Source organism: Caretta caretta, chromosome 24 (assembly GCF_965140235.1).
Source record: "Caretta caretta isolate rCarCar2 chromosome 24, rCarCar1.hap1, whole genome shotgun sequence".
Taxonomy (NCBI): Eukaryota; Metazoa; Chordata; order Testudines; family Cheloniidae; genus Caretta; species Caretta caretta.
In genome coordinates, this window is record NC_134229.1 from 11759039 (window position 1) to 11774649 (window position 15611).

At 50.3% G+C, this 15611-nt stretch overlaps 1 protein-coding gene across 2 annotated transcripts in view; it reads right to left on the reverse strand.

Annotated features, from left to right (window-relative positions):
• Positions 1 to 5513: 5513 nt before the first annotated feature.
• Positions 5514 to 15611, reverse strand: part of CFAP45 (cilia and flagella associated protein 45) — a 61513-nt gene continuing 51415 nt past the window's right edge. The window contains exon 12 of one of the 2 annotated variants that reach the window (XM_048828904.2): positions 5514 to 6185. In XM_048828904.2, the coding sequence (XP_048684861.2) occupies positions 6164 to 6185 (22 nt within the window). In that variant the 3' untranslated portion in view covers positions 5514 to 6163. Of the gene's footprint in view, positions 6186 to 10134; positions 10163 to 15611 lie in introns of those variants that run through there. The other variant, XM_075123019.1, reaches the window with a different exon arrangement.

Genomic DNA, 15611 nt, shown 5'->3' on the forward strand with positions numbered 1-15611 from the left:
TGGGTGCTGGCAGACGTGGTACTGCATTGCTACACAGCAGCAGCAACCCCTTGCCTTGTGGCAGCAGACGGTGCAGTAGGACTGGTAGCTGTCATCGTCATGTCAAAGGTGCTCCTGGCCACATCGGCCAGGAGCGCCTGGGCAGACATGGGTGCAGGGACTACATTAGAAGTGACTTGACCAGGTCATTCTCTTTAGTCCTGCAGTCAGTCCTATTGAACCATCTTATGGTGAGCAGGCAGGCGATACAGATTGCTAGCAGTCCTACTGTACCATCTTCTGTCAGGCAGGCAAGAGATGAGGATGGCTAGCAGTCCTACTGCACCATCTTCTGCCAAGCAGCCATGAGATGTGGATGGCTTGCAGTCCTTCTGCACCATCTGCTGCCAGCCAAAGATGTAAAAGATAGATGGAGTGGATCAAAACAAGAAATAGACCAGATTTGTTTTGTACTCATTTGCTTCCCCCCCTCCCCCATCTAGGGGACTCATTCCTCTAGGTCACACTGCAGTCACTCACAGAGAAGGTGCAGCGAGGTAAATCTAGCCATGTATTAATCAGAGGCCAGACCAACCTGCTTGTTCCAATAAGAACAATTACTTAGGTGCACCATTTCTTATTGGAACCCTCTGTGAAGTCCTGCCTGAAATACTCATTGATGTAAAGCCACCCCCTTTGTTGATTTTAATTCCCTGTAAGCCAACCCTGTAAGCCATGTCGTCAGTCGCCCCTCCCTCCGTCAGAGCAACGGCAGACAATCGTTCCGCGCCTTTTTTCTGTGCGGACACCATACCAAGGCAAGCATGGAAGCCGCTCAGCTCACTTTGGCAATTAGGAGCACATTAAACACCACACACATTATCCAGCAGTATATGCAGCACCAGAACCTGGCAAAACGATACCGGGCGAGGAGGCGACGTCAGCGCGGTCACGTGAGTGATCAGGACATGGACACAGATTTCTCTCAAAGCATGGGACCTGCCAATGCATGCATCATGGTGCTAATGGGGCAGGTTCATGCTGTGGAATGCCAATTCTGGGCTCGGGAAACAAGCACAGACTGGTGGGACCGCATAGTGTTGCAGCTCTGGGACGATTCCCAGTGGCTGCGAAACTTTCGCGTGCGTAAGGGCACTTTCATGGAACTTTGTGACTTGCTTTCCCCTGCCCTGAAGCGCATGAATACCAAGATGAGAGCAGCCCTCAGAGTTGAGAAGCGAGTGGCGATAGCCCTGTGGAAGCTTGCAACGCCAGACATCTACCGGTCAGTTGGGAATCAATTTGGAGTGGGCAAATCTACTGTGGGGGCTGCTGTGATGCAAGTAGCCCACGCAATCAAAGATCTCTGATATCAAGGGTAGTGACCCTGGGAAATGTGCAGGTCATAGTGGATGGCTTTGCTGCAATGGGATTCCCTAACTGTGGTGGGGCCATAGACGGAACCCATATCCCTGTCTTGGCACCGGAGCACCAAGCTGGCGAGTACATAAACCGCAAGGGGTACTTTTCAATAGTGCTGCAAGCTCTGGTAGATCACAAGGGACGTTTCATAGAATCATAGAATCATAGAATATAAGGGTTGGAAGGGACCCCAGAAGGTCATCTAGTCCAACCCCCTGCTCGAAGCAGGACCAATTCCCAGTTAAATCATCCCAGCCAGGGCTTTGTCAAGCCTGACCTTAAAAACCTCTAAGGAAGGAGATTCTACCACCTCCCTAGGTAACGCATTCCAGTGTTTCACCACCCTCTTAGTGAAAAAGTTTTTCCTAATATCCAATCTAAACCTCCCCCACTGCAGCTTGAGACCATTACTCCTCGTTCTGTCATCTGCTACCATTGAGAACAGTCTAGAGCCATCCTCTTTGGAACCCCCTTTCAGGTAGTTGAAAGCAGCTATCAAATCCCCCCTCATTCTTCTCTTCTGCAGGCTAAACAATCCCAGCTCCCTCAGTCTCTCCTCATAACTCATGTGTTCCAGACCCCTAATCATTTTTGTTGCCCTTCGCTGGACTCTCTCCAATTTATCCACATCCTTCTTGAAGTGTGGGGCCCAAAACTGGACACAGTACTCCAGATGAGGCCTCACCAATGTCGAATAGAGGGGAACGATCACGTCCCTCGATCTGCTCGCTATGCCCCTACTTATACATCCCAAAATGCCATTGGCCTTCTTGGCAACAAGGGCACTCTGTCGACTCATATCCAGCTTCTTGTCCACTGTAACCCCAAGGTCCTTTTCTGTAGAACTGCTGCCGAGGCATTCGGTCCCTAGTCTGTAGCGGTGCATGGGGTTCTTCCGTCCTAAGTGCAGGACCCTGCACTTATCCTTATTGAACCTCATCAGATTTCTTTTGGCCCAATCCTCCAATTTGTCTAGGTCCTTCTGTATCCTATCCCTCCCCTCCAGCGTATCTACCACTCCTCCCAGTTTAGTATCATCTGCAAATTTGCTGAGAGTGCAATCCACACCATCCTCCAGATCATTTATGAAGATATTGAACAAAACCAGCCCCAGGACCGACCCTTGGGGCACTCCACTTGATACCGGCTGCCAACTAGACATGGAGCCATTGATCACTACCCGTTGAGCCCGACAATCTAGCCAGCTTTCTACCCACCTTATAGTGCATTCATCCAGCCCATACTTCCTTAACTTGCTGACAAGAATACTGTGGGAGACCGTGTCAAAAGCTTTGCTAAAGTCAAGGAACAATACATCCACTGCTTTCCCTTCATCCACAGAACCAGTAATCTCATCATAAAAGGCGATTAGATTAGTCAGGCATGACCTTCCCTTGGTGAATCCAGGCTGTTCCTGATCACTTTCCTCTCATGCAAGTGCTTCAGGATTGATTCTTTGAGGACCTGCTCCATGATTTTTCCAGGGACTGAGGTGAGGCTGACTGGCCTGTAGTTCCCAGGATCCTCCTTCTTCCCTTTTTTAAAGATTGGCACTACATTAGCCTTTTTCCAGTCATCCGGGACTTCCCCGGTTCGCCACGAGTTTTCAAAGATAATGGCCAATGGCTCTGCAATCACAGCCGCCAGTTCCTTCAGCACTCTCGGATGCAACTCGTCCGGCCCCATGGACTTGTGCACGTCCAGCTTTTCTAAATAGTCCCTAACCACCTCTATCTCCACAGAGGGCTGTCCATCTCTTCCCCATTTTGTGATGCCCAGCGTAGCAGTCTGGGAGCTGACCTTGTTAGTGAAAACAGAGGCAAAAAAAGCATTGAGTACATTAGCTTTTTCCACATCCTCTGTCACTAGTTTGCCTCCCTCATTCAGTAAGGGGCCCACACTTTCCTTGGCTTTCTTCTTGTTGCCAACATACCTGAAGAAACCCTTCTTGTTACTCTTGACATCTCTGGCTAGCTGCAGCTCCAGGTGCGATTTGGCCCTCCTGATAACATTCCTACATGCCCGAGCAATATTTTTAAACTCTTCCCTGGTCATATGTCCAACCTTCCACTTCTTGTAAGCTTCTTTTTTATGTTTAAGATCCGCTAAGATTTCACCATTAAGCCAAGCTGGTCGCCTGCCATATTTACTATTCTTTCGACTCATCGGGATGGTTTGTCCCTGTAACCTCAACAGGGATTCCTTGAAATACAGCCAGCTCTCCTGGACTCCTTTCACCTTAAAGTTAGTCCCCCAGGGGATCCTGGCCATCTGTTCCCTGAGGGAGTCGAAGTCTGCTTTCCTGAAGTCCAGGGTCCGTATCGTGCTGCTTACCTTTCTTCCCTGTGTCAGGATCCTGAACTCAACCAACTCATGGTCACTGCCTCCCAGATTCCCATCCACTTTTGCTTCCCCCACTAATTCTACCCGGTTTGTGAGCAGCAGGTCAAGAAAAGCGCCCCCCCTAGTTGGCTCCTCTAGCACTTGCGCCAGGAAATTGTCCCCTACGCTTTCCAAAAACTTCCTGGATTGTCTATGCACCGCTGTATTGCTCTCCCAGCAGATATCAGGAAAATTAAAGTCACCCATGAGAATCAGGGCATGCGATCCAGTAGCTTCCGTGAGCTGCCGGAAGAAAGCCTCATCTACCTCATCCCCCTGGTCCGGTGGTCTATAGCAGACTCCCACCACTACATCACTCTTGTTGCACACACTTCTAAACTTAATCCAGAGACACTCAGGTTTTTCTGCAGTTTCGTACCGGAGCTCTGAGCAGTCATACTGCTCCCTTACATACAGTGCTACTCCCCCACCTTTTCTGCCCTGCCTGTCCTTCCTGAACAGTTTATAACCATCCATGACAGTACTCCAGTCATGTGAGTTATCCCACCAAGTCTCTGTTATTCCGATCACGTCATAGTTCTTTGACATCACCAGGACCTCCAGTTCTCCCTGCTTGTTTCCAAGGCTTTGTGCATTTGTATATAAGCACTTGAGATAACCTGTTGATCGCCCCTCATTCCCAGTATGAGGCAGGAGCCCTCCCCTCACAGACATTCCTGCCTGTGCTTCCTCCCGGTATCCCGCTTTCCCACTTACCTCAGGGCTTTGGTCTCCTTCCCCCGGTGAACCTAGTTTAAAGCCCTCCTCACTAGGTTAGCCAGCCTGCTCGCGAAGATGCTCTTCCCTCTCTTCGTTAAGTGGAGCCCGTCTCTGCCTAGCACTCCTTCTTGGAACACCATCCCATGGTCGAAGAATCCAAAGCCTTCTCTCCGACACCACCTGCGTAGCCATTCGTTGACTTCCACGATACGACGCTCCCTACCTAGGCCTTTTCCTTCCACGGGGAGGATGGACGAGAACACCACTTGCGCCTCCAACTCCTTTCACCAACTCCTTTCACCAACATCAATGTGGGATGGCCGGGAAAGGTACAACTCCAACTCCTTTCACCAACATCAATGTGGGATGGCCGGGAAAGGTACATGACGCTCGCATCTTCAGGAACTCTGGTCTGTTTCAAAAGCTGCAGGAAGGGACTTTATTCCCAGACCAGAAAATAACTGTTGGGGATGTTGAAATGCCTATAGTTATCCTTGGGGACCCAGCCTACCCCTTAATGCCATGGCTCATGAAGCTGTACACAGTCAGCCTGGACAGTAGTCAGGAGCTGTTCAACTACAGGCTGAGCAAGTGCAGAATGATGGTAGAATGTGCATTTGGACGTTTAAAGGCGCGCTGACGCAGTTTACTGACTCGCTTAGACCTCAGCGAAACCAATATTCCCACTGTTATTACTGCTTGCTGTGCGCTCCACAATATCTGTGAGAGTAAGGGGGATACATTTATGGCAGGGTGGGAGGTTGAGGCAAATCGCCTGGCTGCTGGTTATGCGCAGCCAGACACCAGGGCGGTTAGAAGAGCACAGGAGGGCGCGGTACGCATCAGAGAAGCTTTGAAAACCAGTTTCATGACTGGCCAGGCTACGGTGTGAAAGTTCTCTTTGTTTCTCCTCGATGAAACCCCCCGCCCCTTGGTTCACTCTACTTCCCTGTAAGCTATCCACCCTCCCCTCCTCCCTTCGATCACCGCTTGCAGAGGCAATAAAGTCATTGTTGTTTCACATTCATGCATTCTTTATTCATTCATCACACAAATAGGGGGATGACTACCAAGGTAGCCCAGGAGAGGTGGTGGAGGAGGGAAGGAAAATGCCACACAGCACTTTAAAAGTTTACAACTTTAAAATTTATTGAATGCCAGCCTTCTGTTTTTTGGGCAATCCTCTGGGGTGGAGTGGCTGGGTGGCCAGAGGCCCCCCCACCGCGTTCTTGGGTGTCTGGGTGTGGAGGCTATGGAGCTTGGGGAGGAGGGCGGTTGGTTACACAGGGGCTGTAGTGGCAGTCTGTGCTCCAGCTGCCTTTGCTGCAGCTCAGCCATACACTGGAGCATACTGGTTTGATCCTCCAGCAGCCTCAGCATTGAATCCTGCCTCCTCTCATCACGCTGCCGCCACATTTGAGCTTCAGCCCTGTCTTCAGCCTGCCACTTACTCTCTTCAGCCCGCCACTAACTCTCTTCAGCCCGCCACCTCTCCTCCCGGTCATTTTGTGCTTTCCTGCACTCTGACGTTATTTGCCTCCATGCATTCGTCTGTGCTCTGTCAGTGTGGGAGGACAGCATGAGCTCAGAGAACATTTCATCACGAGTGCATTTTTTTTTCTTTCTAATCTTCACTAGCCTCTGGGAAGGAGAAGATCCTCTAATCATTGAAACACATGCAGCTGGTGGAGAAAAAAAAAGGGACAGTGGTATTTAAAAAGACACATTTTATAAAACAGTGGCTATACTCTTTCAGGGTAAACCTTGCTGTTAACATTACATACATAGCACATGTGCTTTCGTTACAAGGTTGCATTTTGCCTTCCCCCACCACAAAGCTACCTCCTCAACCCTCCCCCCTCCCCGTGGCTAACAGTGGGGAACATCTCTGTTCAGCCACATGCAAACAGCCTAGCAGGAACGGGCACCTCTGAGTGTCCCCTGAAGAAAAGAACCCTATTTCAACCAGGTGACCATGAATGATATCTCACTCTCCTGAGGATAACACAGAGAGATAAAGAACGGATGTTGTTTGAACGCCAGCAAACATACACTGCAATGCTTTGTTGTACAATGATTCCCGAGTACGTGTTACTGGCCTGGAGTGGTAAAGTGTCCTACCATGGAGGACGCAATAAGGCTGCCCTCCCCAGAAACCTTTTGCAAAGGCTTTGGGAGTACATCTAGGAGAGCCGCGAATGCCAGGGCAAATTAATCCTTTCACATGCTTGCTTTTAAACCATGTATAGTATTTTAAAAGGTACACTCACTGGAGGTCCCTTCTCCATCTGCCGGGTCCAGGAGGCAGCCTTGGGTGGGTTTGGGGGGTACTGGCTCCAGGTCCAGGGTGAGAAACAGTTCCTGGCTGTCGGGAAAACTGGTTTCTCCGCTTGCTTGCTGTGAGCTATCTACAACCTCATCATCATCTTCTTCGTCCCCAAAACCTGCTTCCGTGTAGCCTCCATCTCCATTGAAGGAGTCAAACAACATGGCTGGGGTAGTGGTGGCTGAACCCCCTAAAATGGCATGCAGCTCATCATAGAAGCGGCATGTTTGGGGCTCTGACCCAGAGCGGCCGTTTGCCTCTCTGGTTTTCTGGTAGGCTTGCCTCCGCTCCTTAAGTTTCATGCAGCACTGCTTCGGGTCCCTGTTATGGCCTCTGTCCTTCATGCCCTGGGAGATTTTGACAAAGGTTTTGGCATTTCAAAAACTGGAACGGAGTTCTGATAGCACGGATTCCTCTCCCCATACAGCGATCAGATCCCGTACCTCCCGTTCAGTCCATGCTGGAGCTCTTTTGCGATTCTGGGACTCCATCATGGTCACTTCTGCTGATGAGCTCTGCATGGTCACCTGCAGCTTGCCACGCTGGCCAAACAGGAAATGAGATTCAAAAGTTCGCGGGCCTTTTCCTGTCTACCTGGCCAGTGCATCTGAGTTGAGAGTGCTGTCCAGAGCGGTCACAATGGAGCACTCTGGGATAGCTCCGGGAGGCCAGTGCCGTCGAATTGTGTCCACAGTACCCCAAATTCGACCCGGCAAGGCCGATTTAAGCGCTAATCCACTTGTCAGGGGTGGAGTAAGGAAATCGATTTTAAGAGCCCTTTAAGTCGAAAAAAAGGGCTTCATCGTGTGGACGGGTGCAGGTTTACATCGATTTAATGCTGCTAAATTCGACCTAAAGCCTAGTGTAGAGCAGGGCTCAGACTGCTCCTTAACGGATGTTTGGGTGGAGAAGGAATTGAGGGCAGCTTGCCACACACGCCTGTTTAGCCTTGGTGTCCTCGCAAGGAGGCATAGGGCGCATCCACAGGCTGAATGGACACTGGTTGTTGTTAGTAATGTGGACTGTTGCTGAAGCTGCAGCATTTATACTGCTGTTACTGTTGCTGTTCTTGGAACTCCGATGTCAGCTGCATGAGCAGAGAGTGCAGCATGTTAATTCAGCAGACCTCGAGTCCAAGTTATTCGTAAAAGAAAGACCACGGGGTCAGTTTGATGGCAAAGGTACTCGGCCAGGTTTATTGTCAACAAAGCACAGTACTAGACCTCTGGCTCAATGGTTACAGGTACAACAACATTGGTACAACATTGTATAACAATGGTACCAACTCAGTCAGCACACCAGAATGCTGTCCCCTCAGCAAGTATAAAGATACCCCTCCTATGACTTCTCCTTTTATACACTGTTACAAACAAGGTTACGTATACACTCCAGATGTTGTTAGTTACCATCCTTATCCTTGTACTTGCTAGTTTGAACAAAGTATTGTCACCCATTAGCCTGTCATTCACTCCTTATCTTATGAGGGGTCAATGTGTTCTTCTGCCATCTCTTAGGAATGTGCTTGCCATAGAAGTTGCCTGTGATCTGGTTGAATGTGCTATCACTCCAGAAATCCACCTTGATAGTCTTTGAGTAGAGATGAAGGATCCCTTGGATCTATCCGCAAAGGAAATGAAGAGTCTTGGTGACTTCTAAATTGCTATCTAAGTGAAAGACCAATACCCTTCCAACAGCCAGAGTATGTAAGCAGGACTCCTAGAGGGAACAATGTGGTTTTGGGAAAAATACTGGTAGATGAATGCATTGACTGAGGTGAAACTCCGATAGAACCTTAGGTAAGATTTTAGGGTTTGGACGTGTAGAGACCTTGTCCTTAAAGAACACCATGAACAGGAGGTCTGTCATCAAAGTTCCAATCTCCTCAACCCTACAGGCCAATGTGACGGCTACTAAAAAGGCTGATTTTATAGATAAATGCAACAGTGGACAGGTTGCCATAGGTTTGACTGAAGATCTCATAAACTAATTGAGTACCAGGATGAGGTCCCAGGTCAGGGTAGGGTTCCTAATCTGTGGATAGAGATTCCCCAAACCTTTAATAAACCTAGATGGCAGCTGATGGGCAAATATAGAAAATCCTTCCACCAGAGGATGAAAGACTGATATTTTGGCCAAATGGACCTTAATTGAACTAATTGATAACTCTGATTTCTTTAGATCAGTGGTTTTCAAACTGTGGGTCAGGACTCCAAAGTGGGTCATGACCCCATTTTAATGGGGTCACCAAAGGCTGGCATTAGCCTTGCTGGGGCCCAGGGCCAAAGCCCGAGCTCCACTGCCTGCTCTAACATAGGTGGGGGGCTGGCGGGGACTCAGGTTACAGGCTGAAGCCCTTGGGATTTGGATTTGGCCCCCCTGCCAAGAACAGTGGGGTTCTGGCTTTAGCTTTGGCCCTGGCCCCCCTGCCTGGGGCGACAAGGCTCAGGAGGGCTCAGGCTTCAGGTTCCTGTCTTGCAGGTTCCTGTATAGCAATTTTTGTTGTCAGAAAGGGGTCGTGGTGCAATGAAGTTTGAGAACCCCTGCTTTAGATCCAGCAGATAATCCAGGAAGACTGAAAGTGGCAAAAATCAGGCATGAGGTAGCGATGACAACACCTATGGAAGAGCCTCTTCCATTTCTGCAGGTAACTAGTGTGGGTTGATCTCTTTCTACCATTCAGTAACACCTGTTGTACTTCCAAAAAGCAGGGGGATTCTAACCCTGTGAACCATTGTGGAGCCATGCCCTGAGGCAGAGAACTGCTAGATTGGAATGAAGCACATGACCTGCATCCTGTGACCTGAGATGAGTAATGGTCAGGAGTTTAAATGATGGTTGGTGTGATGCTATGCACCCCTGTATTCACACACCCTATACAGTTCTGTACTAATCTTCGTACAAGGCATGCCTTCTGAGGTGTCACTTGAAAACATAACTTACTCATCAGTAATATCATGGTAAAATGCATGTTGCAACATTATGTGTAAAATGATGAACGTAAGCTGAAATCATGACTGAAGTGTGTTTCCCACATAAGTCTGGGCACTGAATAAACCAGTTTCTCAAAGACAAAGGGCAAGATGATTCCTCAGCCAAGTGTCAACAAAGCTGATGGGCCATCACCTATAAAGTGGCCATTCTTTGGCAAGAAATGTGGTCAGGAACAAAGAGACCTGCACCTTAGCAAACAAACAGCATGCGGTCTCCTTCCTCCACCAGCCCCCAGTCTCTTGGTTCTCAGCTGGAAATGCTTTTCAAAGGGAGACTGAAATTATAAAAAGGAGGGGCAAATACCCCAAGAGACCTTCCACCTGCTCATCTTATTCTCTGCACCTGAAAAGACAAAAGAAACAGCCATTGGCCTCTGGGGCAGGGGTCCTGACCTGAAAGTTTGGTCAGTGATGCTCTTGGAAGCATGTGGTGAGAAACTTTGCTTTGAATCTAACATAGTTTGTTATGCTAGGCAATAGAAAGTTTTTTACCTTTATTTTTCTTGTAACCATTTCTGACTTTTATGCCTCATTACTTGTACTCACTTAAAAGCTGTCATTCTGTAGTTAATAAACTTGACTTGTTTTACTGTTTTATTTAATCCAGTGTGTTTAAATTAAAGTGTCTGGGTAACTCCATTTAAGGTGGTAAGCTGGTGTATATTATTCCCTTAAAGGAATAACAGATGTTATGTACTTATACTGTCCAGGAGAGGGTTGGGCAATACAGGACATACATTTCTGGGGAAAATCTGGGGCTGGGAGTGTGAGGGGTCACCCTGCAGTGTAAGCCAGGCTGGTGAGAGCCAGAGTGTAACCCAAGTGTGGCTGGCAGGCTGCAGTTACACACAAACACTCGGGGTGTGGCTTGCATGCTGGAAGGCTGTTTGTGAGCAGCCCAGGAGGGAGCTACTTCAGAAAGGCATTGTAAGGCACCCAGGGTTGCAGGGCAAGGTTGCAGAGACACAGCCTCCCAACTAGTCTTGATTGCACACCAATATGTCACAAGTGGACACACAGGTGAAGCTGGTAAGGGTATAAAGCTAGTCTTGGTCCGGTTGGCTCTATCCTGTCTGATCTTGTTCATCACCTTTACTATCAGCTGTGTTGGAAGGAATGCGTAGGACAGACCCCTCCTCCAAGATAGAAGAAAGGCATCTCCCAGGAGCGGTGGCCCAGGCCCTCTCTTGAGCAGAAAAGAGGCACTTTCTGTTCCTGGAGGTGGCACAGAGATCCACCACTGGCAGTCCCCTCCCTGGAATATGCTATGGAGAACTTGGGTATCTAGCTCTCATTCGTGAAAGGGAAAGGGATTAACCCTGTGAGACGTGTCTGCTGAGGACATCATCTGTGATGTTCTGAACACCTGGGAGTAGACTGCTGAAATTTGGATCTGATGATCTATGCACAAATTCCATAGCTTCATGGCTATGGCACACAAAAAGGGAGATCTTGCTCCTCCCTGCTTGTTGATATAAAACATGCAGGATACATTGTCTGTCATGACCCTGGTTGATCTGCCCCCGATGAGTGGTAAGAAATGAAGGCAAGCGTTCTTGACAGCCCTGATCTCCAACAATTTCGTGTGGAGATTGGTTTCTTGAGCTGTCCATCTGCCTTGGGTCCTGGCATTGGGGAGGGCTCACCACCCCAATAGTGAAGCATCTGTTGTTAACATCACCGATGGAGCTGGGTGACAGGAAGGAACACCTGCACAGATGTTAGGCTGAGCCTTCAACCAGTTGAAGGAGTTTCTTACTTGTAGAGGAACCGTCACCTGTCTGCCCAAGGTGTCTCTGACCAGAGAATAGGTCATTCTGAGCCAACCCTGGAAGCAGCGGATTCATAGCTTTGCGTGATCAGTCACAAGGCTTCAAGCTGCCATATGCCCCAGGAGTTGAAGACAGTTTCTTATTATGGTCCGAGGACTTCCCTGAATTGCCCGTACCAGCCTGGACAATGGTATGAATCTGTCTGAGAGAAGGTAGGCTCTGGCTGTCATCAATTCCAAATGTGCCCCTATAAATTAAATCTTCTGCACAGGGGTTCATGTGGACTTTTTTTACATTTAGTTGCAGACCCAATGTCTGGAATAGAGCAAGGGCCGTCTGGGGGAAGATAGCACTGCTTCATAAGAACAGCCCTTGAGTAGCCAGTCACTGAGGGAAGACTAGGATCTCATCTTGTTACTGGTAAGCAGCCACTACTGCCAGGACCTTTGAGAACAAGTGAGGGATTGGTCGTGACATGGTAGCTGAGGCCATGGTTGCTGCCACCAATGGTGCCGTTGGTGGGCATACCAAAGACAACAGCAGTGATGCCTGGTGCCATTGCCTGCTCCATGATGAAGGTGCCAAATGCATAGATAGTGACAGCTGAGCACAAGGCATAGGTACTGACAGCTGAGCACAAGGCATAGGTAGTGATAGCTGGGCAGAATGCAAAGGTACTGACAGCAGGGCCAAACTTGACAGTGCCCATCCTGAGTGTCTATGTTTGCCCTCCTTGCTTGAAGATGGTACCAAGGTCTTATCAGAGCCGTGTCCTTTCCCCTTGGCATCCCAGGACTTCATGGTCCTGCCAGTACAGAGGAGTCCTTTGACTCAACAGTACCCAGCTGAGAAGACAAAGCTTTGGAAACTGTAGATCTCTCTGGGGACCCGGTCTTTTTTAGAGCTGGCTCCTTAAGGTGAGAGTCCACAGTCCTCTTTTTGAAAGCTTTCCTTGGTGCTTCCAAAGTCTCCCCTTTCTTAGTGGAAGGTTACGCCAAAGTAGAGGGGGCGCTGGATCTATCCAGGGATAGATGTGGTGTGCGGGGCAATGGCCTCTCCTGATCCGGCTCAGACACTGGTCAAATGGAGCACTCCATCTTAAATGGTCTGAGCTTAATCTCCATGGTCTTCCTTGCCCTGAACTGAGACGTGCGCTTCTGGGAGATGAGGGACCCCCTCCCCCCGCAAGCAACAGACACACTTAGAGTGGCCATTGCTCACCAGTATGGCCTTTTGGCAGGTGAGGCAATGTTTGAAGCTTGGAGAGCCAGGGATGCCCTGCCAGGAGAAAACAAGTCCCCAAAAGGGAAAGAGGAGAGAAAATTATCCTCTCCTTATTTCACTCTACTAACTAACCATAATAACACTCAACCTAACTAACTTCTGCACAGGCCTGACTTCCTCTGGGCCCCAGGAGTGCTCAACCCCCTGCCCTGTCTCAGGCCCCACTCTCACCCACCCTCTTCCTCCAAGCCCCCCCTGCCCCACCTCTTCCCATTCCAGCTCTGCCCCAGGCCCCACCCCAACCCCATCCATTCTCCCAAGCCCCCACCTCTGCCCCGTCTCTTCCCACCCAGTTCCCCCCCCCCCGAGCACGACCTGTCCTGTTCCTCCCTTCCGCCTCTCCTCCCAGTGCCTCCTGCATGCCACGGAACAGCTGATTGCGACAGGCGGGAGGCACTGGGAGAGAGGGGGAGAGGTTGATCAGTAGGGCCGCAGGCAGATGAGAGGCGCTGTGGGGGTGAGGGGAGCTGACTATTGGTGGGTGCTAAGCACCAGCTAATTTTTTTCCATGTGTGCTCTAGCCCTGGAGCACCCACGGAGTTGGCGCCTATGAACTACCTAAGTATTCTAAGAGCGGTTTAAAAGCCGAGGCACGCTCAAGGCGGACACACTAAGGCTCCATCTCAGGCCAAGACAATTGAGGGCGATTCACCCATGCACCCCTAGATAGCCTGAGTGTCCAGCACAAGGAGGATGCATGCATGTGCCAAATGGAAGCTGCAAACTGAAAGTCTCTGATCAAGGGCTCGAGAGGTGCATGCACCTGAAGTGGAGCAGCCATAGGGATGCTACTGCAGGAAGAATGTAGGCTTCAGGTATTAACACCATCCCACAATTGGCCACTCCTGGGCCATTGTAAGAACAGGAATCTGATCTCCAGGTGCTGCTGGTGGCCAGGCCTACTAGTTTACATCAAGGATTCTATAAGGTCCTGTGACGTCTGCACCAGTACCAAGAACTCACAATCAGCCCCTGCCCACACCTCCACAGCTTGGGTCTATGATCTCAAAGGGCTTCATTGTAGAACAGCTATACTCCTGTGGACACTTGCCAAGCCTGGTTGTCGTTGACCTCCCAACAAAGAAGGGGCACTTTGTCTCGTGCCATGCTGTTCCTACTGCACAGGAGATGACTTGGCTCTTCCTGCAAACAGCGGGTTGATCAAAGATTTAGTTGGGGATTGGTCCTGCTTTGAGCAGGGGGTTGGACTAGATGACCTCCTGAGGTCCCTTCCAACCCTGATATTCTATGGTTCTATTGGAGGAGGAGAACTTGGTCCACTGAATTCTTGACTTTCAGCAAGTTAGGGGAAGGCTCCAATACTTGATGGACTGGGAAGGCAACAATACAGACGAGTGGTCTTGGGAACTGGTAGACAACATCCACGCTCTAGACCTATTGCAAAAGTTCCATTGGAAGTATCCTGAGAAATCAGGCCCCAAGGCCCCTAGAGGCACCTTCGAGGGGTGGGGAGGAATCAGGGCCGCAGCAGAGCCAGGCCACTGAGCACAGATGGCCTGTAACAAGCTACCTAACTGGCTATACTGCCTGATTGGTTGGAAGGGTCCGCAGACTGGCTCCTAAGCCCAACAGCAGCAGCAGTTCAGTGGCTGCTCAAAGCACTTGCCCACAGCTGTGATAGCTTCTGTGCCTGCTTGTTTCCCAGCCTTGTTCCAACCCTGCTTCTGCCTTGGACCCAACCCTGCCCTTGTCTTGTCTCGCTCCAGGTAGCCTGGTTCTGAGCCTTGGCTCCGATTCCTGACTTCAGACTCTGGCTTTGACCCTTGGCTCTGACTCCTGGCTACTGACACCTGCTCTAACCACTGCCCTGGTCCTGGTCACTGACACTCTCCATCACTCTTGTTGGAGCAGTTCCACTTTGTGCGCAGTTCACTACTCACTGGGCCAGAGAGAGAAGGACTTTCCTTGCTAGGTCAGGACACTCCGGGGTGTGGGAGAGCCAGGTTTAAATCCCTGCTCCAACTCAGATAGTGCAGGGATTTGAAGCTGTATTGGCCACAACTCTGATGAGCACTCGAACCCCCAGGCCTTTGGGTTCTCTGGAGACACACACGTGCACACCCAAGACTGAAAAATGCTGGACCTGGTCACCCCAGCTGTCTCTTGTGCGCAGGGGAGCTAGGCGGGGGAATGCCTGGCCTGAGAATCCCACTGGGTCTTAGGCACGAGCAAGGGGTCTGCACTGCTTGTTTACAGGGGGCCGCATCAGAACTTTGCCTATGCCAACCAGCAGGAACTTAGGCACTGGGGGACTTAGACACCTTCAGGGTTAGGTAGCCACTGAGTGCTGGTCCTAAGGATGTCAGAGGTGCCTAAACGTTGGACGTAGGCACTTAATGTGGCAGGTAGGTGCCTAATCCCCTTTGTGAACCTAGTCTTAGGTGCCTGTCTGCATCTTTAGGAGCCTCAGTCTCAGTGCTTAATGTGTAAGGAAAGAGGTGCCAGGGCTCAAGCAACATTTTTACTTTCATGCCTGATGTGGCAAGCCCAGAGGTGCCGGGGCTGTGAACTGCCAGGCCCAGAGGTGCCAGGGCTGTGAACTGCCAGGCCCAGAGGTGCCGGGGCTGTGAACTGCCAGGCCCAGAGGTGCCGGGGCTGTGGACTGCCAAGCCCAGAGGTGCCGGGGCTGTGAACTGCCCAGCCCAGAGGTGCCGGGGCTGTGAACTGCCAGGCCCAGAGGTGCCGGGGCTGTGAACTGCCAGGCCCAGAGGTGCC